We start from the raw sequence: 27,490 nt of genomic DNA, 5'->3' as shown, positions 1-27,490 counted from the left end.
CAAGAATTTTGACACAGACACCATGGTGTATGTACGGGTTTGTTACAACGCCACACAGGCTCACAATCACAGCTCACACAAGTATTTCACTCTTTTTAAATTTTGTTCTTAAATGTTCTTGCTTTATGTTTTGCATACATTTTTATAAGGAAAATGTTGACTACACAATACATAGCTCTTATATTTCTCAGGGCACACTTCTACACTTCCTAGAAAAAACTGACCCTTTCTGACCAAAATTCATTTGTTTAAACCACTAGGTCCAGGGGTGGTGAGAGGAGACAAGATGACAAGTTCAGATAGCATATCTTCATCTCCCTCTCTCACTCCCTTACTCACTCAGTTGTTCCTATGTGTATGTGCCAGCCTCTGGCTGGTCTCAAGAGAGAGAAGGGAGAAAGATGAGAAGGACCAGACCAATGTAAGTTCTGCTTCACTGCATATACAGAAAGGCCGGACCCTGAGGACACGACCCACCTCAAGATCCCATGACTCCAGGGCCAGATGGCCTGGGACCAGCCCGAGTCAGACCTCAGTGTGTTTGTGTAGGAAGCAAAGGAAGCAGGGTGAAACGGCAAACCAAGTGAAGGCGGAGGTGGAGGAAAAGAGAGAGACGTGAGACGCTTTTCCTCGTCGACATTTGGCACAAACTCCCAATACATCATCGAATGAAAGAGAAGGAACTAGACCAAAAGGATTGTGGTCATTAATCACCCGGTAGATATTTGTGTTAAAATACTTTAAAGGCATAATGCGTGAGGAAATGAGACAGATTGAAGGCAAGGAAGTTAGATAGGGTTAGAGAATGCAAGAGATGAAAGCAAAAGAAAGGGAAAGAGATTGTGGTACACGCCCCACATGGTACACAATGATGCACTCTAGCTGCTTCAGATTGGATGCTTGTATACAGTTGACATCAATCCCCACTTTTTCCTCTGATACGCTCATGCACACACACACACACACACACACACACACACACACACACACACACACACACACACACACACACACACGCACACACACGCACATAAACAGTGAGTAAAAATTCTCCCAGGCTGCAACATCGAGAAGTTGTCAAAAGCAGGAAACGCACACAAGTGCAGCAGAAATTATGCGCCTTTAATAAGTTCATCTATTTGTGACCTTTCACCCTCTGTGTGTATGTGAAGCACTTCACCACAGCATGGTTTGTACATGTGTGTATATGGACCAAGGGCAAATGACATGTAATATATCACCTCCCTGAGAGAATACTAGTTCTCACATTCCAGTCACACACACACAGACACACACAGACACACACAGACACACACAGACACACACAGACACACACAGACACACACAGACACACAGACACACACACACACACACACACACACACACACACACACACACACACACACACACACACAGACCCTGCTAGGGGGAAAAAAAAAGCGCTTATCGCACACTGCTCACTCAGAAAGTTAAACATCTGTGGCCTCATAGGCACTGAATTTCAGAGATACTGTATATTTTGAAAAACATAAAGTAAAGGGCACCTTCAGGTCTGAGCACAGGCAAACACAAAGCTAGTGATAAAATATCCTACAATTACTGCTCAGTATCCAGGACCTGCATACAGGTGACACGTAATCAGCCCTGCTCTAAAACAGGAACTACAGATTCCTCAAACACAGATAAATGCCCAAAGTTCAGTTACTGATTATTAACTGCTGATATACGAATGAGACAAAAATTACTTAAAAGCTGCAAAAGTGTGTAACAGGATTGGAAAGTCCAATTATTAGAAGGGCCCAAGGGGCAGAGTGGTCAAAATGAGACTGAAGAGCAATGATTTCCCTCAGGTTCTATAGATGGTGAGACTGTCAAATTTAAAAATTGCTTTTGCGTTTTAATTACATTAAAGATTTAGTATTGGAATGCAGTCAAATATTAATGAGACTACAATTACATACTGGAACAGACTGAGCGAACATTATTGTTACTAATACTGCTATACTGTGTTCATACTGCATCAGAATCCACTGAAGTGTTGCTTTGATTTAGATTTATATATATATTTTTTTTATTTACCCACTGTGTTCTTTTTGGCTATAAAAAAGATAACAGTTAGTTAGCTTTTCTATTTCTTAGGTGACCCAGCATTCAGGTAGAAGTCCACAAATCTTACAGGTCTTCATATTCATGGGGCAGTGGTTTAAGGCTGTGGGTTGTTGATTGGATGGTGGCTCTCAAGAACCAGCTCCACCAAGCTGCCCCTGTTGGAACTGCATCATAGCTGCCCCTGCACTCCGAAACTGGGATATGCGAAGAAAATAATTCCACTGGGCTCCTTATATAGTCACTCACTAGAGTAAAATTCAGGCAATAAAATGAATGAAAACTCCTGGTTGGAATTCTATTTTCATTTGAGCATTTTTCATTTTAAGACATTTATGATACAACATATAATATGGCTGTAGCAGGTGAGGGTGTGGCTTACTGGGAATCAGGAACAGGAGGATGTGATTCTGGTGACAAAGCACACAAGTGATGGCTGATTTATGTTTTCTCTTTTTCTTTTTGAGCAGAGAGCTGAGAGAGAGAGAGAGAGAGAGAGAGAGAGAGAGAGAGAGAGAGAGAGAGAGAGAGAGAGAGAGAGAGAGAGAGTGTGTGTGTGTGTGTGTGTGAGTGTGTGTACGTGCTTGCTATGGTGAGCTAAGCAAAGTTGTCGTTGAGAAGGATAAGCGCTGAGTAAACTAAAAAGCTACGCTTTTGTTTGTTTTTAGTTTTACGTTACTATCCCCTGAACAAGTCAAGGGGCATGATCGTCAATGAATAAAAGCTCATGTGCTTCATGTGGGTGTGCACTGTTCTGTGAGAATTTAGTCCATAACAGTGAGATTGTTAGTCCCTAACAGTGGATCTTAATGCATCAGAATGTAGATCAGTTGCCACTGATTAATGTGAGTGCTATTCAACCTTTGCAATTTGTTCTGCCAGCCTAAAATGCAGCTACTGACAGTGGAGCATGTTTCCTGTAGTCTTACATTCATGCACACCCATGCTTTTTGTTCACACTTTCTCATGATGCTGTTCTCCTTGTACTAGCTTGGCCCCTGACTGGTGTTACGCTGACAGACACACAGGTGCCTGTAGTGACAGACTCCCGCATCCTGAAACAGGAGAGCTGCTGTCAAGCCCTGCTGTGAGCTGCCCGCCATCAACTAATCCAAGGCCACCATCATTCTTTCATTCTCTCTCTCTATTATCTATTACTCACTCGCCTGTTCTCTCTCTTCACCCTATCAGTCTCTCTCTCACACTCTCTCTCTCTCTCGTTCGCTTTCTACTCCACGCCTCTCCATTTGAGTTTGTCTCAAGAACCCTTCCCCTTCTATCTGTCTTTATCTCTCTTTCACACAAAACAGTCTCTGCAGTAGCTGTCACTCACACACTTCCTGTGTATAAGCACCGCTGCTATAACAAATGGCTGCAGCACATCATTGTGACATTCGAAGGCTTCAGCTAAATTGCAACAGTGCATTAGCATGCACTGCACATCCGGGATTCCTACCGGTCCTGCAGATATTATTTCAAAGGAGATGACGGTGAGTAGTAATTCCACACCCAAGAGAGGGAGAAATAGATCCTATTCCCAGTGGCTTTATCGGGTTATTATCAGTGTAAAAATGCAGGACAGACTACACACCTGTATGTACCTTAGCAAATGTATCTGTAATGGATTAGGAAACAGCATGGTGCAGAAGGCAATCCAAATCTGATTTATTAAATAAGTGTTCATTTAGCCAGTCTGATTTATTTGATCAGACTGTAATCACATCCGCTCGCAGAGAAAAGCCAGTTAGCTTGCTACCAATATCACAATTTAGCCAGGAGTGATGTATACCAGAACAATTTCCAGTCTAATTTCTTCACCTATTTAGTGCGACAGTGACAAAAGTAATTAGTTTTTAAAAACAAGAAAGAAGATATACATTAGTTACTGGTGCCCAAAGGTTCGGTTTTAAACTGCTGTTTTATTCCTTCTACTGTAGATTCTTTCCTTCTAGCTTGTTTCCTTAACCATCTCCATAATGCTGGAAAAATAACACATTAAGCTTGAAATCTGATAAGACTGGTCCAGAAAACTGAATTGAATCACATTTGAAAGCACATGCAGATATGATCTATTTGATCTGAAAAGTCTAATTTTGAGATTAAATGCTTAGTCTATAGAAAATCAGACATCCCAAATATCAAAACTGAGTTGCCTGTCTGAACACAGCTATGTCTATGTATGCAAGTAGATTTCCTGAAAACGTTTGGTTCTTCATAAGTTGAGTAATGACATACAGTATCTTCCCAATTAAACCATAACTTCAGTGGTATTTATGTAGAGCAGCTACACCAGCTAATTAAGCAAAGTATTATTTTTGTATCTATGTCTGTAATCCACAGTACAGAGGGAAACCCAAGAGGAACTCAGAGATCAGCCATGAGCACCAACACTAATGCTGCTGCTAGGATATGTGCATAACACACACACAATTTCATATTAAAGGTAGAGAGTGGTACTGGCTGAGGGGCATTTTCCTTTTTTTTAATGAAAAGCAGGTCCTCATATGATTTTTCCTCCTCCATCTCTTTATGCTTTCCTCTCCTCCACTCATGCTGCCTCTGTGCAGTGCAGGTTTTAACGGCTGTGTAGGTTTGTGCTGAGCCGATCTCATTAGAGCCGGCTGACTGCAGTGCCACCTTTACGCTGATATACAGTACATGACTCTGCAGAGCCGGCAGGAGATTTACGGAGCCAAGACAAATCACTCACAGGCTTCTAAGGCCAAAAAAACATTTGCGTGAGCAGCATTTTAAATTCACCATGCAAGATATTTCTATTTCCGAAAAATCTGCAATACGAGTTACAATACAGTAAACAAATGAACAGAAACCAGAACATTTACAGGAACAGAATCATGGTGAAATGTAACACACTGGAAACAGAGATCAGGATGTATTTAGATATTAGTGGAGAGGCATCTTTCTAATAAAGCAGCAATCGTAGATGTAGTTGATTATGTCTTTGGATATAAAGGACTAACTCCGCTCATACAGATGGACAAGTCAGTGAGTGTGGGTGGAAGTAAACAGCTGTGTGAATAATTGAAAGGGGAAGTCTGCCAGTTTTTGCCTCCTGAACCCTCAGATAACTCCTCTGAGGACACTGAAGGGGTGGTAGTTCACTAGTTCACCATCTTTGGAGAATCTGTGACCGACAGTTACTGAAGGCTTATACTAGAATACAAGTGTGTACGTGTGTGTGTGTGTGTGTGTGTGTGTGTGTGTGTGTGTGTGTGTGTGTGTGTGTGTGTGTGTGGTCCCTAGTGCTAGGATTATAGGGCTGTGTCTGGTAATGTATATTTGTGTGGAGGTTCACATATTCAAAAATTCAAGCCTGAATTATTCAGTCTGTGTCTGGTGGCACTGTGGGATGGCTGAAATAGTAAAGACCCCCTGTTGAGAGATAGAGAGAGGGAAAGAGAAAGAGAGTTGCATATAAACTGGTAAAGAGAGACAGAGCTGTCTGTCATCATTTCAGAACTGTAAATGGTCTAGTGAATTGAGAAACGCTCAGTTTTTAAGCATCCTTATCCGTCAAAGCAAACAACATCTGAAAGAGAAAAAATATAAAGGAAAAATAAAGCCTAGAGTAGGGAAGAAAAATGGAAAGAAAGAAAAAACAGAAAGGGGGATGAGAGAAATAACTTTGTAAACTATGGAGATATCATTTATAATTGGAATAAATAGCCATAAAAAGGCAAGAGGAAGAACTTACAGTGAAAGCCACTTGAGGTATGTGAATGACGCGACAAGACACTCTAAGCATCTTAAGTCTTCGTAAGGAACAGTGGAGTAGGCAGGAAAATAGAGGAAGTCTCCATTTATCCTTCACATGTCTAATTCAACTGGCATCTGAGTGCTCTCAACCTCTTCAAATGTACCATCACCCAAAACCCCCACATGCTCCCATCTCATCTCACGTCACCCAGCGCTTTTTCACTCTCAGCTTCCACAAAACACATGTATTGGGTCTAGCAGGAGGATTGCAACCACACTGAAGAGGAGAATGTTCCCTACTTTGCTACCTGCATCCAATGGTTTTTGCATTGGCATGCTGCCGCACTGTTTCTCTTCAAACAGATAGCACCGGTGGGAAATCCAGTCAGTGCTCATTCCTCTGCTCCAGCAATTATTCTGTATTACTCTATCTCTTGTCTCCTCTCGTCTCTCCTTCCCTCTCTGTCATCATGGCCTTCTCTCAGTGTCTCTCTCACCACACCAGAGCATTTCAAATGAAGACATTGACAGAGATGGTTGGTTCCAGTTGGCTCAAATCCAGTGATGACTCAGTAGGAGAGAAGCAAAGATGGCAAGAAATGAGGGGCAAACACTGATAGGGATTTGATGTTGTTTGTATACAGGAGACTTCATCAATCCCTTCTTCTCCCCAGGTCTGTCTCTCTTTGTCCTTCCTCTCACATGCACACAATCCCTCATCTCTAACTCTTCTGTGTCGTCTCTATCTCCATCCATCTGTTGTCTTATGTCTCTCTTTATGGCTTTCTTTGAACCTCATCCCATTCCAGCTCCACATTGGCCCTGGATCACTGGCCTTGGCCTTTCTCCACTGCCAGCGTGAAGCGCCGTGGTCCTGCTCAACACTGTCAGTGTCTTGCTGACTGATGGCCCATGTGACTTTTCAGAGAGAGGTGAGATATTCTGTCATCACTCGTCTCAGTGTGGCTTTGAGCTAGAAATCCAGACTAAGGCATAGCAATAGGATATGTATACACAATCTATTTGACCATGAGACAAGGTTCTGTTAGTCTGCTTAGTACAATTTTGACTTACTTCATCTCAAATTCAGTTAAATTTTATCTTTATTTTATATTGTATAACAATGAACACTGTTACAAAGCAGATTTACAGAAATAAAAAAAAAACATTTTATTTTTGTGTAATCATATTATATGCACTTTAAAACTGCTACAACATTATAAAAAACAACCTTCAGACCAATCAGACTGATTAAGACATGAGTAAACAAAAGGTTTTATCTTGCTTGTACTATAGTCATACCAATGAACAGTTTTTATGTAATGCTTACTCAAACTTGAATGATATGAAAATACAAAAACCAAAGGTACTGGTTTTAATAGTTTAGTTTAGTCCCTATTGCATGCTAGTTTATGAGGATGTATCCCAGCTCAATGCTAGTCCAATGTAACAGTGGCTAGCAAGTGGCTATCAGCTGTGAGAGCATGTAAGCTAGTAAATATTAGCCAAAGAATAACACAAATAAACACACAAATATGTTTGCTTGTTAGCTAATTTAAACTCAGTTTACATTTGTAAATGGCCTCCTTTGTTGGAATCTAAACAAAAGAATACAATTGCTGCTGTATACAAATTTGGCAAAAACAAGAGAAATGTGTCGCAATGACAGAGACAGTTGTTTTCATATCTAACTTTCTTTGGATTAGAGCACAATGAGAAAACTTGTTTATTTTCCCCATCTCACTAAAGCAACTAATGAACTAGGAATGGATTGCATTTTGCAGGAGCATCTCAACAGCAAAGGAAAAGTTGAAGCATCTAAATCTTCTGTAAATGTTCTCCACTATAGCACCAGTATTCTGCACCAAGACATAAACTATAGCTACATCAAAAGCAGTTGATGGAGAAAATAATACCTATACTCTGGGAATCCATTTTCTGCTTACAGGACTGATACTCCCTCATCACCTCTAGCTGTCATGTCTCCTGAATGGCACTCCATTCTCGGTGTAATGTGCACTAAAATCACAAAGAGCAGAACACCAGACTGAGGAGACGTCATGTGGGGTTAGGCTGTAGTCTTGCATGATCGATGCTTTCCGTCAGGATCCAAATAGTGCTAAGAGACAGACTGAGCTGCATGACTGCTGTCTTCATCACAGCCATGATCTGTCCTCTGTGTCCCGCCTCTGTGTGTTGCACTGCCTCAAGAGCTTTCAGCATTAACACACATAGCATATGCTCCATACTTCTTGTCCTAACAGCAGTATTAAACCCCAAAACGTATCCACCAGACCTACATAATGATCCAGAACAGCAGTGGAATTTGAAGGGTTCGTCACACGGGTGTTAAGGGGTTGTGAGGAGGAAGCACGGCTCAACTGTAAATCAAATATGGGGGAAACACAAATATTTGGCTTAGGTCCTGTTTTTCTTTTTCCTCTGTTGAGTGGACGGAGATTAAGACCTCTCGAGACGACATGGTTCCTGCTGATCTGAAACAAAGTAACACTTGTGGAAGCGACATAAATTGTCCTGTCACTGCAGTGATGGCTTTATCAGATGCACTGGCTCTTTCGCAGGAGAGAGGGAGGGATTGGTCATCACGGTGAGAAAGGCAGGAGAGAGATTGAATCACGAGTGTGTGTATGTGTGCGCTTGTGTATGGGAAATTCTGAGTGTACACATCCCTTTAGCATGTTAAACTGTCTATCCTACTTACAAACAGACAGGCCAGCGATTGGTGCTCGCTCTCTCTGTGTCTCTGTCTCTGTCTCTGTCTCTCTCTCTCACTCTGTGTGTGTGTGTGTGTGTGTGTGTGTGTGTGTGTGTGTGTGTGTGTGTGTGTGTGTGTGTGTGTGTGTGTGTGTGTGTGTGTGTGTGTGTGTGTGTGCGCACGAGTGCGTGTGTGTGCTCTTATCAGAGCTGATTTAGCTTGCACTGAATGAGGCTGGTGCAGGTAATTTGGTTCGAGGACAGAGAGGGAGATGGAAAGGTCATCTCTGTTGAACTGCCACAGAGATGGAGACAACCAGAGGAGCCATTAAGCACTGAAATGCTGCAACCTTACTTTCAATATGACACACACGCAGAATATTCACTAAGACATATGGCTTTGTTAAGCTTGATATTTACCACAAAGTAGAAATATACTACTACATAAACTTTTGCCTGGTTTGTCCTTTAAACAGAGCACATGAAAGAACAGGTTTTTAGCTAATACAATTAATTTAGATCAACACACATCATTAAAAAATGGTCTAAGACATTACACTTGCACATCTGCACATATGCATGAGCATAGACAGGAACCACTGCCACACTTTTCTTATCTGCTTAATAGCTAACAGCTAGCTATTTAGCTAAGAGCTAGTAAGCTCAAGTTTGTCAAAGATAAAAGTGGGATTTTAGAACCAGAGTCAAAAAGAAACAGTGATTTATTTAACAGTAGACAAATCTCCCCTGAATACACAATAACAAACACTAAGCACTAAGCTTAGCATGCAGGGTCTGTGGCTAAAGGTTTTCAGTTGTGATCATTATTATCATAATTTTGCATATCAGGCATCATGTCCTGAGTTTTTTATGTTAATATGAATTAGGTGTTTGCTGTTAAGTGGCATCTTAACAATTTTGACCAAAACACTAAATGTACTGTATCTAGAGCAACTTAAGAGGAATGCCTCATTTAAAAATCACATTTTTGAATATGGTGTTATAAATTTTTTATGCTATTTTTTAGATGTCATTTTATGTCAATTATATTGGTGCAGTTAATTAAGTATTTATAAAACACACCCAACACACAACAAGCCTTAGAACACTGATATTCCATCATTATCGTCAAAAATAAAATCCATATAGATACATATAAACCCACAGACACACACTCCTCATATTTGAGTGCATGGAATCAGGGAGATCCATATACATCCTTAGAGCCTGTGTATTCTTCTGCTGAGGATATGCTGTTTGACTAAGATCACGTCCTTGTCATAGAGTTCCCCTTTTTCCATGGTAAAGGTTAACAAATCAAAACACACCTCTAAGTTCAATCCATGACAACACATATCTCATTAACGACTACTGAATGGGTGCTAGCGTAGGAGGATGTGTCTATCACTGAGTACATGTCTGGATCAGTTTTAGTGCTGGCACTTTTTTCTATGTCAATCCAAATTGTAACATTTGGGATTTATAAAAATGCCTGAAAGCACTCAGACAGGCAATCTGTCTGCAGAGCGCTGCCATTTGTGCCTCTGTAAAGAATGCCAACATAAATATACTGTACAGTATATTGCTTCAGGTTTATAAATAAATAGTTTAAAAAGGGATGAATTGGTACAGTTATATCCACTGTGTTATAATGACACTTCTTAATAAAAGTTAGGGCATATAGAAAGTGGATCTACTGTGCAGAGCACAATGCGATGCACAGCGCCCAGAGATTTGCTGGGGGATTAAAGCAGCATGGAGTCTACAGTTATACACTCCAACACCAGTCCCCAGCTGTTGCTAATGTTTTTTCTTCACTTACTTCCCCTGATATCATCACCCCAAAGGCACAGATTTCACACATTCTTCAGTAAGTCAGAGCTCCAACCAGTTTTGTCAGGCTTTTCGGGTAATAAAAGAAAAGGACAGTGGTACAGTTATCCTCTCTGTTTACTTTTGCCACCTCATTGCATTATCTGTTTCATTAAGTCCTTATTTTTCTCTCCTTCAATTGTACCCCCCCACCCCATATCTTATATGCCTTTTTTTCCCCGGCCCACTTTTTGATCCCTTCACATCTGCCTGTTTGTTCACTCCATCATTCAAGGCTAAATGCAGCAGACTTGTGTGAAACCGAGTCCTTTGGGGATGTCTGTTGGTTACTTCCCCTCTCCAGTTTCTCCACTTGGCCTGAGAATAGGGTACCACGATCACCCAGCTAACCTGTAGCAATCAGTCTAGAATATGTCAGTCAGGAGAAATGTGTTTTTTATTTGTGGCCTTTCTTTTTCCCTTTGCTGGATTTCTTGGACAGTTCTATTAGGACCAGCACTTCAACACAGTGATGAACAACCAATGCACAAACGCAAGAGAGTTAAAACAGCCTCGCTTTAGCCTCACATTCATGGGCTCTTACCTTGTGGTTCTTGCCATGGCGGTACACCATCCAGTCCTCACCATTGGTGCTAAGCTCCAGTTTGAAGCTGGTGACATAATAAGGCTTCTGCGTTTCTTTTGAGATGGCTCCCTGGGTGGCAATTCCAGCCAAAACCTTTAGGAAGTGCAAGTCCACCTGAAGGAGAAGAAGAAGAAGAGAGAAGCTGTAAACATTACACTAAGAGAAAATGAGATAATGATATGAGCAAAATATTTGGGGAAAAGGACTGCACAATATAATAATATGATGCTGATGTGTTTGGCACTTTCTAATACTAATTGATTATATATTGCATGTAGCTTACTGGATGTTAAAACCTGTTTTGGTATCAATTCAGCAAACAAATATCACAATGCAAATTATGTATCATATCATATGCATCATCTACGACATATGGTGAAGTGGGATGCAAAAACAAAGAGGTGGAATTTAGTTGTGGGTTCTTGTGTTGTTGACATATAAGGGATCTGCGCTTCTTACTGCAGATGCAGTGCTATCAGTCTGCGCTCTGACAGTAGTCACATTAATCACTTCTCTCAGATCGATACAGAACAGGACACAGAGCATGAGCATGATGGTGGTACTTCCTGGCTTCAGGTGGGCTTCCTATCAGACATCTCGCAAGAATATAAAGAAGGGAGCTACCCATGAGCCCCTGCTCTATCATCTCAGCTACATGTCATTTGAACACAAGGAGGGTAACTGTAACATTTGTTATCTGTCAGGAAGGCTGGCATAACCTTCAGCACACACATGCACACACACCTCCCTGTGTGTTGCTGCTTAGGGCCACAAAGAAACACACCTACACAAAAAAATCAATAGCACAGAAGACTGCTGCTAACTATTTATTCCTGGGAAAGGACCATCATCAATCAAGTGGCTGTTACCATCAGAGCCGGGTGCACATCATCAACCCAAGAGTGTGTGTGTGTGTGTGTGTGTGTGTGTGTGTGTGTGTGTGTGTGTGTGTGTGAGAGAGAGAGAGAGAGAGAGAGAGAGAGAGAGAGAGAGAGAGAGAGAGAGAGAGAGAGAGAGAGAGAGAGAGAGAGAGAGAGAGAGAGCTGCATGCAGCAGCCCCTTAATCTTGAGCGAAAGCCAAAGTGAGCTTTGTGCAAACACACCATTGTACAACACATCAGTTCTGGAAGTAAAGTGATGAAAAAAGTGAGTGAGAGCATGCAGGAGAAAGAAAGAGGCAGAGAGACAGTGATAGGGCCAGATCCTGTTCCTGTCTCTGTGACACCTGAAAAACAGCCAGAAGAAGAGGGAAGTGATGAGATCTTAATGGTCTACCGCAGGCAGTTCAGATACAAGGCCTCCTCTGAAACACACACACTGAGACACACATACGTACAGTTTACCCATTCTACACACCACCACACCACCGTGGGCAACAGTGTGAAGCAACTGCTATGCTTGCACACCTCTAATGCCCACATGTGCTCAGACTCACACAAACACATACAGGCTCACTCCAAGCACGCACATACACACCCCCACTGTAACACATAGTAATTTAAATCAGGATAGACTGTGGTGTGATGTGTGGCTATGAGGGTCCAAGGTGGCAGGGGAGAGGGATGTGATGTGTGAACGCGGCACATCAGCCTGCAGATGAATACAAATGACAAAACTCACAATCCTGAACAACAGGATTGTACGACTACACTGGTGCAACATCCTATAATGAGTATTTTAGTGGTCGGAACTGTAAGACTACTGTAGCCAAGTGTTCTATATAGACATACCTCATCAACTCCAGATTTCTAACCATGAACCAGCATGTTTTCTGTACCAGATCCTGTATGCCACAATGTCCAAAATCATTCATTTATGTAAATTATTTAAATGAAGAAAGCTCATCAGACCAGAGACTAGCTACATGGCCAGAGACATTAACTCAGTAAAGGAGGTAAAAAAGTCAATGAGTCTAAAAGAATAGACAAGAGTGGTAACATGAAACTCCACTACAAAATAAAACGCATAAGCCAATCAATAACGATTAAGCTGCAAATGCAAACTGCCATTCATTCATTCATCTTAGCTGCTTATCTAAGCAAGGACTTTTTACTTGAAAAATCCCTGCAGTAGTACAGTATGTCTAAAACTGAATCATTTCCTAAAGCCCTTTTGGGACTCAAATGCGTACAATGAAAAAGGACAGACTTATGTGTGAGAGAATATAGATGATTACTCTCCACACTAACAATAGCCCAGCATCTCCTAAGCCTCAACCTTCTGAGCACACTGTCTGTGTGTCCTGTTAATAAAACGTGGAAAAAACCAGAAAAGGTTTTGGCATTTTCCTTTGGGATATAACAGAGGATGATAGAAATAGAGAAGGATTGTGTGTGAAAGACAGCAAGAATGAATCCTTGTGGTTAGTGTAAGCTCACCTGTATGTATTCTTTGTTGCTGTCTTCACTGGGCGTCCAAGCGTTGTTGTCGTAGTTAAGACGAGCCTGCCGTGGAGACCACAGTCCATCACTGAATGATGAAGATGCTGTGATTTGGTCGTCTGCGATACGGCCTGACTCCATCCCGAAAGGACTGCTACAGTGAAAATCTAAAATAGGACACACAATTTGAGCTACTAAAGACAGAGAGAATATGTCTCTACTGTTTTCTGTGCAAAACCTAAGAAAAATGCATCTTCTGTACAAGACTGCTGTTACAGACACATATGGATGATTAAAAGCATCTTTAAACATTGTTTTCTGCCTTCTGACAAAACAGGGGTTACCTATACTTTTAGTTTTTTAGTGCTGAGTGAATGATGAATGATGTGCGATCCATGTTATTAAAAACTAGTTCAAAGATTTTACTGCTCACAGCATGGTGACCGACAGCCAAATAAATTATGGCTCTTTCAATAGTATTTTATGAACATTAGTCATTTCTGCACTGCTGCTGGACAAGCTTTCGGCAGACAGTACCTCTTTATTGTTCACTATAAATGATTTATATTTGATCTCTGCTTTGTTGCAGTTTGCAGAGAAAGATGATTCTAAAGTGTAGAATGTAAATGTGGAAGAGACTCTAGTAACTCAGGTTTACCTTTCTGAAAAAGTCTTTCGTTAGTCATTATTAGATCATAAAGATTCTCCATGAAACTATATGTAATTTATTCAGGTTTGCTTAAGCAACACACAGTCCAGTCTCCTCTGTGCACCATTTATTCAACTTGGTATGTGGCAAAAAATGGTATAACTCGATACTTACTGTCATTAACCTCCTTTAAAGTCATGTTATAGCTTGCTGAGAAGCCATCTTTTGCCACGGCCATGTCTGTGTGGAAGGTAAGAGAGAGAATCCCGGTGGATGACTGGATTTCGGGGGGAATTTTAGTCCCACAGTGGCGTCCAATAAGAGGTCCAACTACAAAACACACAAATGAAAAAAATTTGACCATCCCACTCAGTAATTACAGCAATATCCTGCATCCTTAGCTGTTCTCACAGTTATGCAATGAACAACAGACATTTTTCTTCAAAGTTCTCAGACAGTCTCACTCAAGGCTGGACTTTAAAGCATTAAATCCAGCGAGGCAGATGATAGCAGGCCCAAGGGAAAAACAGACCCATGTGAAGTGCAGTGTGTGCCAGGTGTGCATTTCTACTGTAGTCACACTGAGGTGAAAAGGGACTTCTCCCTAATGAGGTGTTTTACTTTACCCTGGTTTGACTCCTCTCACAGTGAGGGCCTTCATCTTCAAAATAGAGTTTCAATCTATCTATTTCACATACACACACTTTATTTTTTCTATAGGTCCTTTGTCTACGCTGATCCTTCACTTTTGCTGCAAACTTTATTTTTGACCAAGCTACACCTTTAATTTATTTCAGCTATGCTTTAGGAAATGTTTAGTGACCCAATATCCTAAAATATAACCCAACACACCCACACACACACACACACATGCAAGAGAAATAGTCCTTTATTGATTACACACATTGATTTTTGCTCCTTTACGAGACAGAGGAGATCTGAAGTAGAAATGTCTGTTGAAAAACGGTTAACTCATTCTCTCTGCTGACAGCTAGGACAGTCGGCAAAACAAGATGTAGTGTAAAATAAATGTGAGGCAGCCAGTTTAGATCCAAGATCTGCACTCTATCCTCAAAGGACTTGCAGCTTTCAGATCTGTGAATGTATCCACTCGTATATGAGTGGACAGCTCATTGATCGATCGCAGGGTGTTACGGAGGAGGAGAGCTCCAGCTCTTGAAGAGTGACAGATAAACGTTTGTAATGAAGTTGATGGTGAAAGTCATTTTAGACTTCAATGACTCTCAGTACTCAGTAGTCATCTTCAAATCCTGTTGTAGTGGCTTATCTAGAAAGCAGCACTCATCTGTATGAAGTGTGTGTGTGAGAGAGAAAAATCTGGCTCCGGTATAAGGACTGAGTTTCCATAGGGTCTAAAGTGGACTGAGGAGTAAATGACTCACGAATGTGACACTATTACACGAGATTGAGAAAAGAAAGAATATAAGACAAGAATTAAATCCTATTTCGGTATTATTCACGCCCTATTTTTACTCTACTGATAAGTGTTAACACCACCATACTTGATTCTCCTTCAGTGTCTTTTGTCTTGCCTACCCTCTCAGTCCCTTTCCATATAGAATAATATGGGTGCAGTGGCTTCATGGCCCGACTGGCAGAGATAAGGCACTGAGGCCTGAGGCTGTGCTTTCATCTTCCAACGCACTGCTCTAAAATAACAATTAGACTAGCAGGCTGAGCATCATGGCAGCTTCATGGCTCAGCTCAACACTGGCACGGCTGATGTCAGATGGCTTAGAGATGGGCACATCGCCTAGCCAGATGGTTACCAAGTGCAACACACTATGTTGCTATGCAGCCGCAACATCGGCATGATGACTGAATTATGGTTTTATGTGGAATTGAGGCTACAGATTTGCATGGAACCAGACAACCAGGTCAAAATGATGGTGGATTGAAATCCTCTTAAATGCACTCCACTGTGCGCTGCTGGCGGCTCCAGACTCTACAACACCAGGGCACTAATCCCAATTGGCTGAAAAAATACGGCACACTTCGTACTGTAGGATTACAAGCGTCTAGACTTACCCTGCGGCAGGCCATCCCACACTTCCAGCCAGTCGTACTTGCACTCGCCCTCTGCGCCTTGCAAAGGGTCATTTTCCAGGTCAAAGGTCAAGAAGGTGAGCCTGACCTCCATGTGGGGAGGGACAACGATGATGAAGGTGCACTCCAAGTTGTGAGGGTACTTGTCAGGGAAACCCGGGGACTCGATCAAACCCGATGGACTGGTGAAGTTTCTGGAGCAGTCAGAACCTAAAAATGCAGGAGATAACTGGGGTTAAAGAAGAGCAGAAACACAGTGCAGATTATACACACTAACTGCTGAGATAATCTAATAGCTGACTGAAAACTGTATCCATTACATGCACACGCAGTCACACAAAAGCAAGGGTCGACAGTAGGGGAGCGAGCTGCCTGATGGAACACATTGAAGCCTGTGAATATTAGATCATTCATCACAGCATAGCATACAATCTACTCTGAAAAATGCTCCATCTGCAAAAGAGCTGAATGACAGTGGTATCACGACCTTGGAGCTGTTGTCAATACTCTCTCAGTGGCTGTCAAAGAACCTGCTACAGCTCTAAATCTTAGTCACTGATAATAATGGCACTTTAACAAAAAATGTATGAAATTTCTTTTGACCGCCGCACATTTTGAGACACTCTATAAAAGCATGATACTTATAATGTATTCACCACTGCTTTCTGTGATTTGGGTGTATGTTTCGAGTTATTACCTTGAAAGCTCCATCAAATACCTAGTGTTAAACCCCTTGCAGAAGTACCCAGGTTTTGGAATAATATACTATAAGCTCATCCAACTGCATTGACTGTTTATTTTAGTTAGGAAATAACTATTACTGATGCATCAATTTTGATATTTATTCACTTCTGGCTGGTACGTAAGTCAAACACTTCAACAAGATGTCACTCTGACTTCCTGTTGCAGAAGGAAATACATTAAAATACAGAATCAAATCACAGCTAAGAAATCGATTCTTAGGGCCTTTAGACAATATTTGTCACGCAGGTTGTAATGCAGCTAGCTGATATCGAGTTTAATTCGGCTGCTTTCCTTTTTCACAGAGTAAGATTTTATTATAGTTTTTAAATGTAGCTTGCTTTGCACTGTCTGAGTGGGGAAAACAAAGTCTCACAATCTTATACATATGCACACTTCAGAGATGAGAACACCAGTCTTTTTCCCAAGTATAATCTTTCCTCTTTGTGAGGATAAAGGTAAAAAGTACAGAATAAGCCCACCTGCAGTGTTATTGTTTCAAACCCAGACAGCAGAGCTTTATGGGGGATCTGTGCTGAGCGCTCCAGGATGCTTCTATAAAAGATGTGTGACCGACTTCTAGAGCGGAAATCTCTGTCTGTGTGATCAGCTCGCTCAGAGCAGGCAAGCGTGCATAGCAATTCTCTAATTCATATTTCATACCTCTGCTGTTTGTGTTTCTCTATAACCCCATCCCTGCTCCTCCCCCCCCCCCCCCCCCCCCCCCCAGTACATGCCAGGTTAAAGCAAAACTGACTTTTCATTACAAGGAGAAAACCAAAACAACCAAACAAACTGCCTTCTCAAAGGATGCACTCAGGGTCGGGCTGTTCTCCCAGGGCATTGAGGGTATTCAAACGTGTGCCCAGTCATGTTTCACCTTCAACAGCTCCACACGTGTTCTACATGCCAACTCTCCTCTAGTTCCCAAACACAATGGCAGGTGGCACACCCCTTTACTAACTCTACAGAGACACACAGTCTCAGTGCACAGAAGGAGAAACCCTCATGCATACACAGAGACAAACAATATGATCTCATGGAATGCTTTAAATATGTTACTCATCTCATTATGAATCAAACAGATGGGACTGATGTACAGTTACTAATTCCAGAAGACCCAAAAAACTTGGCATCTGTTTCCCATGGCAAACCTGTATCCTGGAGTAGTGACATCATTTCCTATGTGACTCTTGTGCTAACAGTAAACAGTAACAAAAGAAACAATAGATAAGCTTTAGATTTCCTGGATGTAGGTAATAAGAACGATCTCCAGCACTCCTGAAAATTGCCATGATAAGACTGTATGTCACGGTAAATGTCAATTTAGATAGCATGAACTCTTTCAGAATAGCATCTATTTGATTTGACTGGTGAAAGTAACAAATGTTATCAATCAGTCAATGTAGGAAATAATTTAAACTCCACTCACATGTCCTTATTCAGTGCTGTACTGGAGAGAATTCAACACTAGTAATGATATGGGTCATAAAATCAGGGTGGAAAAAATACTTATATTTGTACTTTACAAAAGATTGAATCATATCATAGAAAACACAAGTTCAAAAGTTTAACATTGACCAAAACCACAAATATATAACAACGGTAAAAGAGAAGTCAGTCAGTTACTAGTTACTCTCTCATATACTTAAGACCGGCAATCTTCATATAAGTGTGTGTATTTCATATGCGATCTGTTGACAGGAGCCTGGAATAGATAGTGTGAGCTCAGGAAGGGAGTAAAATATCAGGGCATCAAAGAACAAACAGCCAGTAATCTGCAGCTCTTAACTCCTAAATAACTGTAATGCTTTAACTATTTATACTTTGATGACCAGCTGCAAGCCTGACAGCAACACGTGTAGCTTCTCACAATACCCTGACTGAGAAGGAGCAATAACTGTGCTATAAACAGACACACACACAAACACAGACCGACACCTGAATATGCATGTTTACACACACACTGTACAAGGCTCTCTTCCTCTCTCGGCTCCCTGCAGCCTGGTCCTTACACGGCTCCCGGCACCATGTGGAGATTAATAGAGATCTATATAAGGCTTTAGAGTAGGAGACAGTGACCCAGAGACTGAAGACTTAATGAGAGGTCACAGATGTCCAGTGGGACAAGTCTGGACCTGTCCTAGACTCTAGATTAACACACAGTCTTATTTGCGTCATCAGAGAGAGCTCATAAGGAGTCTAGCTTATAGAAAGCTTGAGGTGCAGGGGCCAGCTGGACTCGGTTTGTGTTACACGTTGTCCCTTCTCCTACTTCTCTCCTGCACCCCAACCTTTCTGTACATCTGTTTCATGCCTGTATACATGGGTGTACTTCTGTGACTTTTTCTGACATGAATGTTCACTTGCACCTGATTATAGATACATTAACATTAAATATCTAGTCAGTGATTTTGTTGCTTTGATTCTTGAAATACAAATAAGCAGAGCTTGTGTAAATGTAAAGTAAATGTAAATAAAGACATTATAATATGCTTTTCTCAGGGCATAATGGGTACGGAATGACTTCATTATCAGTACTGAGATCTAGTTTTGAACAAATGGTTAATTTTAAAAAAGTGCTTAAATTTCTTTCCTTATACTTTAATATTTGGTCAATTTTAAATATCAGCGTAACAAAAGATATAGATTTTTCTGGATAAGGCTTTATTACTTTAATGGCACTGTCAGCATCATGTATTGTGAACTGTTTTGGAGAATCACACCCCTAATTCATTTCTATACAGCAGCTGACTGGACACTGAAATATTTCTTTATTGTTTCATTGTACTTGCAATGATAAATATTATATATAACACAATGCTGGATTAAGGCTGCAGGTCAAGCTCTTACCGACCTTCCCTCCCCATCACTGACTTTATAGGTTACCTGATTCCTTCCTAACACATGACCCTCTCACTTCTATGCACACCTACACACAGCTGCTATCTTATACTACATGTAAGCATATATCACTTGCCTCGACTGCTGATTTCCTCACATTAATGGGTCAGCTCATCTTTGCTGCCACTGATTTAGCCTGCAGTAACAGATCTGTTCTGATACCCCAGCATACCCTCACCCACTCAGCAATTTCCTTACACTGAAATGTGTCTTTTTGTGACCCAAAATGACCTCCTTCGCCTACATATTCTGTAAGAATGACAGTATGCTAGACCCTTACTGTGGCTACACTGTACTGCACTGCACTGTGTACGCTTGAGTAAATTTAACGCCAACAGCCTTTTGTCTACATTCACTAATTCATGTTTGTTAGTCTGGAAAAACCGTCAGCTCAGTTCACGGGGGGTTCCTTTCTGATCCACGGCAAAGAAGTGTCATAACTGGGTCATGTGTTCGAACCTGGGCTGTCTGTAGCTCCGGGGGAAATGGGAGGGATTGTTATTGTGGAGCACTGCTGGGTAGAACTGGAAACAACTGTCATGGATGAGTGAACTCTGTGTGTGTGAGACAGCTTCTCGTTGCCATGTAATGTGTGCGAGTGTGTGTCTGGAGGGTGCTAGCACTGGGAGCCAGCATTTATTCGCATCTAAGCATTCGTGTCATGCTGATACAGAAGCTTTCCACATTTCTGGACAGTGTCTGCAGCTAAAAAAAAATGTATTACAAAGACCCAAGCACAAAGTGATATAATTTTATGACCAAGCTTGTAGACATAGTTCAGAGCAAAACAAATCTGCCTTAGTCATCATTAACAACCATGTCAAAAGGGTTGAGCATACGATATAGCCACGTCCAGACTGTACAGCCTGGTGAGAGTGATGGAGAGAAGGGGCAACTGGTTGATCTTGTAATAGCTGTGGGGAAGCTGTATAGTAAGCTCTTACTGGATTTCCCTGCCTCCTAACGTCTACTTTTCCAGCTCTCTAATGGTGGAGAACAAAGCGGTTGAGTCTCCGAACTGTAGCCGTGGCAACAGTAGGACTGCATTATATGTATGGTTGAGTAAACGAAAGTGTGGTTTGTGGGGGAGGTTTAAAGGAACTATACAAGATGGAAATTGGTTTAATGCAGACATTCAGACTTGTGCAAAACTACGCATTTTAGAGTTGGTTTGTGAACATGCATATATGAATTTATATACATGTGATACAAAGCAAGCATCATGAATGTGTGCACTAGGGGGCAGAACTAAGAATAAATATACAGAAAATGAAGTATAAAATAATTTACATTTCACTCTAACAGCTAGAACAAGCATAGTCCCAGGATTAATATGTGACAATATAACATTTAGATTCTTGTCTAAGATTTTCTCTCTAGCAATTACCTGTCATCTTTTTTTGGATTGTTTTGAAGCACCTCTTCAGCCAACCTCTTTTTGCACTGCTCTGTCATGAGTTAGCATTAGTTCTGGTTTGGATCAAGTCTCACCTTCAGCAGTATCAGATCAGAATTAGTATTTTCTTCACTTTTAGCACCTCAGACTCATCCAGCATGTAACTATGATCTAAAAGGCGTGCCCCTGGGCTCCTCTGTGAGTTCTACTTACCCACAACCTCATTTTTTGTGACTTGATGCAAATACATTTAGGTGTATCTTGCAGGAGTATACTGTAAATCAGCCCTCAGGGCATTAAACATGTCACTGTGGAGTTACTCTCAAGGGTACATCATTTTTTTACCTTTCATTACCTGGAACAGTGAATGTAATATACCATTAAACTACATTTAAGGACCAGACACTGTTGTCTCTGTGAAGATACTTTTACACCGACTGTACCTTGGGGATGAAAAAATGTACCCGTATAGTATCTTGTTCCAAGAGCGTAGCTAGGTATTAGACATTAAATTCACATTATCACTGGTCCACAGACAAACAACTTCAGAGCAATCAAGTTTGACGTTTTAATGATTTTGTGAAAACTTAACAGCAGCTCCTACAGGCATTTATATATCCCATTTTTATTTTCTTTTTTTTTTACATTTGCTAATATAAAGCTTTGCCACTGGCAGGCTATCATCAGGAAGCTGTTAGCTCATGTGGGATTTTTCCACTGTAGGCGCTAATACAACACATTACAAATTGCTGTGTAATGACAGATAGGAGAGTCGTCTAGGACCTCTGGTGATAAAATGCAGGAATACGGAATTGCTCCGACCTGCTGCAAGGCAGAGCTTGATGTAGCTGAGATCAGTATGAGAAGGGGCAGTCCAGCACTGACCTGGGCAGAGGAGTGGAGTATAGATTTCCTCTCCACAGGAGGAGGTAGTTTGATAGAGGCTTTTTCCCCAGTGATCTGTGCCATGCTGGGCAGACACACCTCCAGGCTGTGTATTTACACAAGATTTCTATCACTGCTGGAGAATACTGCACTACTTCTGCCAACACACAGTCACGGTAAACAGAGCTCACAGCCCAGGCCCTAGTCAATTCGTTCTTTCATTGGATTTTTTTTTCAAAGCTTGCTTGTTTTCTTTTTTCCTGCTTGTCTTTTTTTGTCTTCCCTTTCCTCTGGCTTGTTTTGCATCTCATAAAACATGGTTTGTCGGCAAACTCTGGCAACAGGCAGGCAAGTTCAAATTAAACAGCAGTGGATGGGGGAGGCACACCACACATCATCAAATTGGGGCTTTTTTTTCAGCGCACACACAAATTCTATAAATCTCTTTATCTCTGCGCTCCAATCCAGCACACACATACTCCCACACACAATTTCACCCAAATCCTCTAAGGTGTTACAGAATTTACTTAATGTCATGGCAACCACAAGCCTCCACATCCCACAGGCTTTCGTCATTTTGCTTGCTTATGATGGAAAGCCTGCGACGTGCCTATATGATAGCACTCATCCTGGCATCTGCTTGTCTCTTCATGCGATGGTTTCACTGAAGTAATTCTGAGCATCATTGACACTCTCAATCAAAGAGCAGGGGACGTGTGACTGCATGTATTTAGTTCTTCCCGAGAGAGGACATTAGAGATCGTGGACTAGTGAAACTAAAGTGTACATTTCACTTAGAGGAGGGTGTCAAGCACTAATGGTGTTTCACAAAATGTTGAGCTTCATCTGGCTTCTCTAGCCCATCAGTTCCTAGCCTAGTTTCCACAGCATATCCAATAACACAAGCCAACCGTAAGAGCCATCAGATCTTCAGGATCATTTTCCACCAGCTTCAGAGACAGCTATAAAAATCCAACATGGAAGAGGTGCTTCACTGGGCACAGTGTCTTTATCTGACTGGCTGTTAACCAGCTCACACTGGCTCTACAAAATTACAGAAGAAAAGGTTTCCAGTGATAGAATGAAAAATCTGCCTGGTGAGAGTGTATGAAATCTAAATTATTCTGCCCTAAAAGTAAGTAAAAATTCCCTATAAGTAATAACATATATTTTTTCATTATACAAAGGTTTTCAGTGTGTATACCATGTCAAAGTGTCAACAGGTGTCAATGTCAGTACTTTTATTTTTTGCTGGTACCAATTAAAGCAACAAAAAAACTCACTCGAACGTTTATTACTGTGCCGATGGCTAACGGAAAAAAAGCTTTTCTTGTTATCTGGTACAGTGGAAAAAGCCCCTTTGTGATTTTTGTTGTCTGTTGTCAGGCTTCTGTTTGAACTTGACGGCACAAACACAGAAACACAGACAGACATTATGTTAGTAACACTAGTTCCCTTGCTTGTTTCAGAGCCTGGAGATCAGGACTCAATTAAAGAGGCATTCCTGGAATGCTTTCTGAAGGATAAAAAGAGGACAGTAGAGGCCTGCCTGCTGTTTATTTTCTCTACCCACTGCTGCCTTGATCTGAATTTGTCACGCTGTGTGTCAAACAGACCCATGAAGGAGAGGTGAATCACATGGGCTTGGTAGCAGGGTTACACAGGGCAGCTGTGATTAACCACAAGCAGTGTCACAAGACACCATTACATTACCGTAACAATCTTCCTGCTACTGAACAAAGCCTGACCAACAGAATACTTTCCCTCCAAATCACAAAGTTGTAGTCTGCTAAAATCTTTCTGCTACCAAGCCAATTCCTGACCAACGGCATTATTTCCCTCCAATGTTTCACAAATTAGTACTTGACACCAACCTGACCAATAAGAGCTTTTCCCTCCAGTTTTTAAAACCCAACCACTACTTCACATTTAAGTGGGACTTTGCACATTGCTGCTGATGTTGGTTTGATCAGAGGGAAGGCTGAAGTGTGTGTATCCTGTGTGAGAGTGCTCTCTATTGTGTGCTAATACAGGCAGCTCCATTAGAGACCGTACTGTGGTGACAATCTTCACACACACAAACAAAAACCATCTAAAAATTTGCTTGTTGAAAAAAAACTTCAAATAGTGTCATGCAGAAGCAAAAACAGAAACAAAAAGATGAAGCCAGACACTTTCATAAGATTTACTTTGGTTCAATAAGGTGAGTAAGTGAGGACAATATGGGAAAAAATATATGTATAATCCCAAATCTTATAGCAGCACTGTGAGATTCAATCATTTTGTTTATGAATACAGAAAAGGAAATTTTACACACATTTTAACATCTGTGAATAACTTTGTATTTCTATTAGTATTATAAAAAACATTTATTGTGCTATTGCATGCTGACAATTTGTTCTTTTGAGCCACCACTGCCCCACTATATCATTATTGTATATGCATATCATCCAGCTCCAGTTATGTAGTTCTCTTACCCGTCTTGTGGATCTCGTAACGCAGTGAGAAGCCAGCTCCCTGGTGGGCATAGTCAGACACAAATCGAATGTGGAGCACGGGTCCTGATGAGATGATGGGCGGTGGGGCGATGTTATTGCAGTGTTTCCCCAGCAGATCTGCAGATTCTGAATTGCCATCACGGATCTCAACAAAGTCGTATCTGCAAAACAAACCCAATCACACAGGGCATATGTGAGGGCAGTGATCCAGTGAGGTCAAAGTCTGAGTAATTGTAGCCTATCTGACCCTGTGACCTGTGTTACACACACATTCCTGCCTGTCAACAACAGGAGTCCTAGCAGCATATACATCTATAACTGGTTCTCTTAAGATCTCAGATGCATCTTTGTTCCAACAAAACCCGGCAGCAAACAGCACAGTTGGAGAGAGGGAAAAAAATCAATGTAACAAACACCACACTAAAATAAATCAAAGTGAAGACTTTCTCACTCCTGTAAATACACACCTTCTTATTACTTCCACTGTTGCTGAAAAATGTATAGCAATCACTGAATAATGTGCTTTAAGATAAATAACCGAATAACACAGAGTTTCTGCGGTTAAAATAATGCATTAATAAATAACAGACTTAATAATAAACTAACAGAATAAGAACAGAACCTGATTTGATTATAAAGGACCCTGAAGGCTAAAATACTCACACACAGTCTCTCATCCATATTCAGCACAGATATACTGTACTCACACACACACACACACACACACACACACACACACACACACACACACACACACACACACACACACACACACACACACACACACACACACACACACACACAGTATGTGTTTATAGCCTGTCAGTTTTTCTTCAGCAGCACCCACTGTAATGAGTTCTCTCTCTTTTTTTTCTCATTACATACCCAGTTTATAAGCAGTCATTGCCTCAGGAGTTTACGTACACTGTGGTCAAAGGAGCTCGATCTCAGTTAACTAAGGAAAAAACAGGCCTATTATGCACTTTGAACATTTCCTGCCTGATTACACAAAATGGACTCCATTCCTCAAAGACACAAAAGCTGACCTTAATGACAAGTAAATGAAAAAACAGCTAAAATGCAACCCATGAGAGAGAGAGAGAGAGAGAGAGAGAGAGAGAGAGAGAGAGAGAGAGAGAGAGAGATTCAATACAATACCTGTTGTATTGAATTGAATTAGATCTGATTAATCTGCTTTTTTTCTGAGGCTGAATTAAAAAATGTTGGTCTTAACAAGGAGCTTGACAAAACAATACAAAGGGAACTGACATTAAGTCTAATGAGGATGCAAAAGAAGATGGCTGTCCTATTAAGCAATTTGAAGTCCTACTAACATGGCTGATTTTTACAGAGCTGCTCACACAAGTTCATTCGAAGCAAAAGCGTGACTGGTGCCAGTGTGTTGAGGCTGATCCGACCGCAGTCTAATGAGCTTGCGACTCCTCACTGCACTCGAGCTGAGGAGAGCCATTGTTCAACAATCAGCTCCAGCTGAAGAGTCAAGAGTCGCCTGCTGGAGAAGTCAATGAGCACCAATGTGAAGAGCTTCGTCTGTCATTCTCTTCTTCCAGCTGCTCACACATCACTCAGGCACTCGGAAGACAAGTCGTTTTCTCACATATAAAGCTTTTAGAATAAGTGATGAGTGTTTTTGCTTAAGGCTGCTAGGCAAAGACACTTCTGAAGGCTGCTGTCTTCAGAACACTGAATCACTTAGGCTGATTTGGACTTCCTGGGTAGGAAATGAGAAGCAGCATGTGTGGTTAGCTTTTGCTTAAACGTTGGCTTCAAGCCTGTATGAATGACTTACATTTGTTTTGCCAGTCATTAGGATTGGCTCTGGATGGCCGCAGGGTTCACAGATCATCACACTGTGAATTTGCAGGCTCCCAGAAGATGAATCAGGTAGACTGTCGTCAAATTGGTAGATATTATTGTTTGTTTGTTTTTTAACATATTCTAAGAGTACCTTATAGCAAACAAATACTTTTTCTTACTTTCTATTAAGCACATTAAGACTTTACTCATCACAAACACTGTATTGCTGTTTATTGTATGTACTGTATGTTCCACACGGTTACATCTGTTGTGTTGTGCTTATTGTTCTGCACAGCCTGTATTTATTGTCTTCATTATTCTTGTTAATTTGCAATGTAATGTTTCCTAATCTGCCCTGCATGCTGTCCTCAGATTATCCTGTACCACACTGTTATCAATTTTCTACAACATATTTCAGCCTCTGGTATTGGATAATCATTTCATTCTGCTATACACTTGTAGATGGCTAGAATGACAATAAAGCTTTCTTCTCTTCTACTGCTAGTACTTTTTAAACATTATCTTCTGCCATGGACCTGCGTGCTTCACTGGTCTCATTAGGACCCCTGCTAGGGGAGATCAACCTTTCCTTTTCCTTTTCCCATCCTTTTATAAATACTCAAAGCGAGTCTGATTGCTGGAAGATGAAGGTGTGACACAGTTTAGTAGGTGGAGGCTGTGAGCCAGGAAAAAGAAGGGGGAGGAAGACATGTACTGAAACCTAACACTGCCTTTGGTTCATTAAGTGACAGACACCAGCAGGTGTCTTCAAAACCATCAAGCATTTACTCTTCATCATCAGAAGAAAAATGACACAAAGAAGCACTGACTGCATGGTGAAGCACATAAAAAAACCCAGGACAGTTGTGGGGGTTGAAATCATCATGAGCAGGAGCCCTTGATGTATAGGCTAGTGGTCTGTGACTATTATAATTTTTAATTACATGGATTGATTTGGTTCATTATTAGAAACATAAGAAACATTATTAATATTTTAATCTAAGCTTAAACTATTTAAAATAATACTTTAATATAGCTGTGTTGCTATATTTTATATAGCTATATTGCTAGCTACACACAATGTATTGTAAATACACTTTAAAACAGTATAATTGGTATGAGACTGGTTTATAAATAGAGGAACAATAAGCTCTA

At 41.0% G+C, this 27,490-nt stretch overlaps 1 protein-coding gene across 2 annotated transcripts in view; it reads right to left on the bottom strand.

Annotated features, from left to right (window-relative positions):
- nrp2b (neuropilin 2b) overlaps positions 1 to 27,490 on the bottom strand; it is a 68,965-nt gene that overhangs the window by 27,069 nt on the left and 14,406 nt on the right. For both annotated transcript variants that reach the window (XM_027164402.2, XM_027164401.2), the window contains exons 3-7: positions 24,497 to 24,678; positions 16,076 to 16,303; positions 14,201 to 14,356; positions 13,375 to 13,544; positions 10,955 to 11,110 (exon numbers count right to left, since the gene is read on the bottom strand). In XM_027164402.2, the coding sequence (XP_027020203.2) occupies positions 10,955 to 11,110; positions 13,375 to 13,544; positions 14,201 to 14,356; positions 16,076 to 16,303; positions 24,497 to 24,678 (892 nt within the window). The remainder of the gene's footprint in view (positions 1 to 10,954; positions 11,111 to 13,374; positions 13,545 to 14,200; positions 14,357 to 16,075; positions 16,304 to 24,496; positions 24,679 to 27,490) is intronic.

This window comes from Tachysurus fulvidraco, chromosome 6 (assembly GCF_022655615.1).
Source record: "Tachysurus fulvidraco isolate hzauxx_2018 chromosome 6, HZAU_PFXX_2.0, whole genome shotgun sequence".
NCBI lineage: Eukaryota > Metazoa > Chordata > Actinopteri > Siluriformes > Bagridae > Tachysurus > Tachysurus fulvidraco.
Note: the sequence above shows the minus strand (reverse complement) of the source record. Positions and strands in the feature narration are given on the sequence as shown.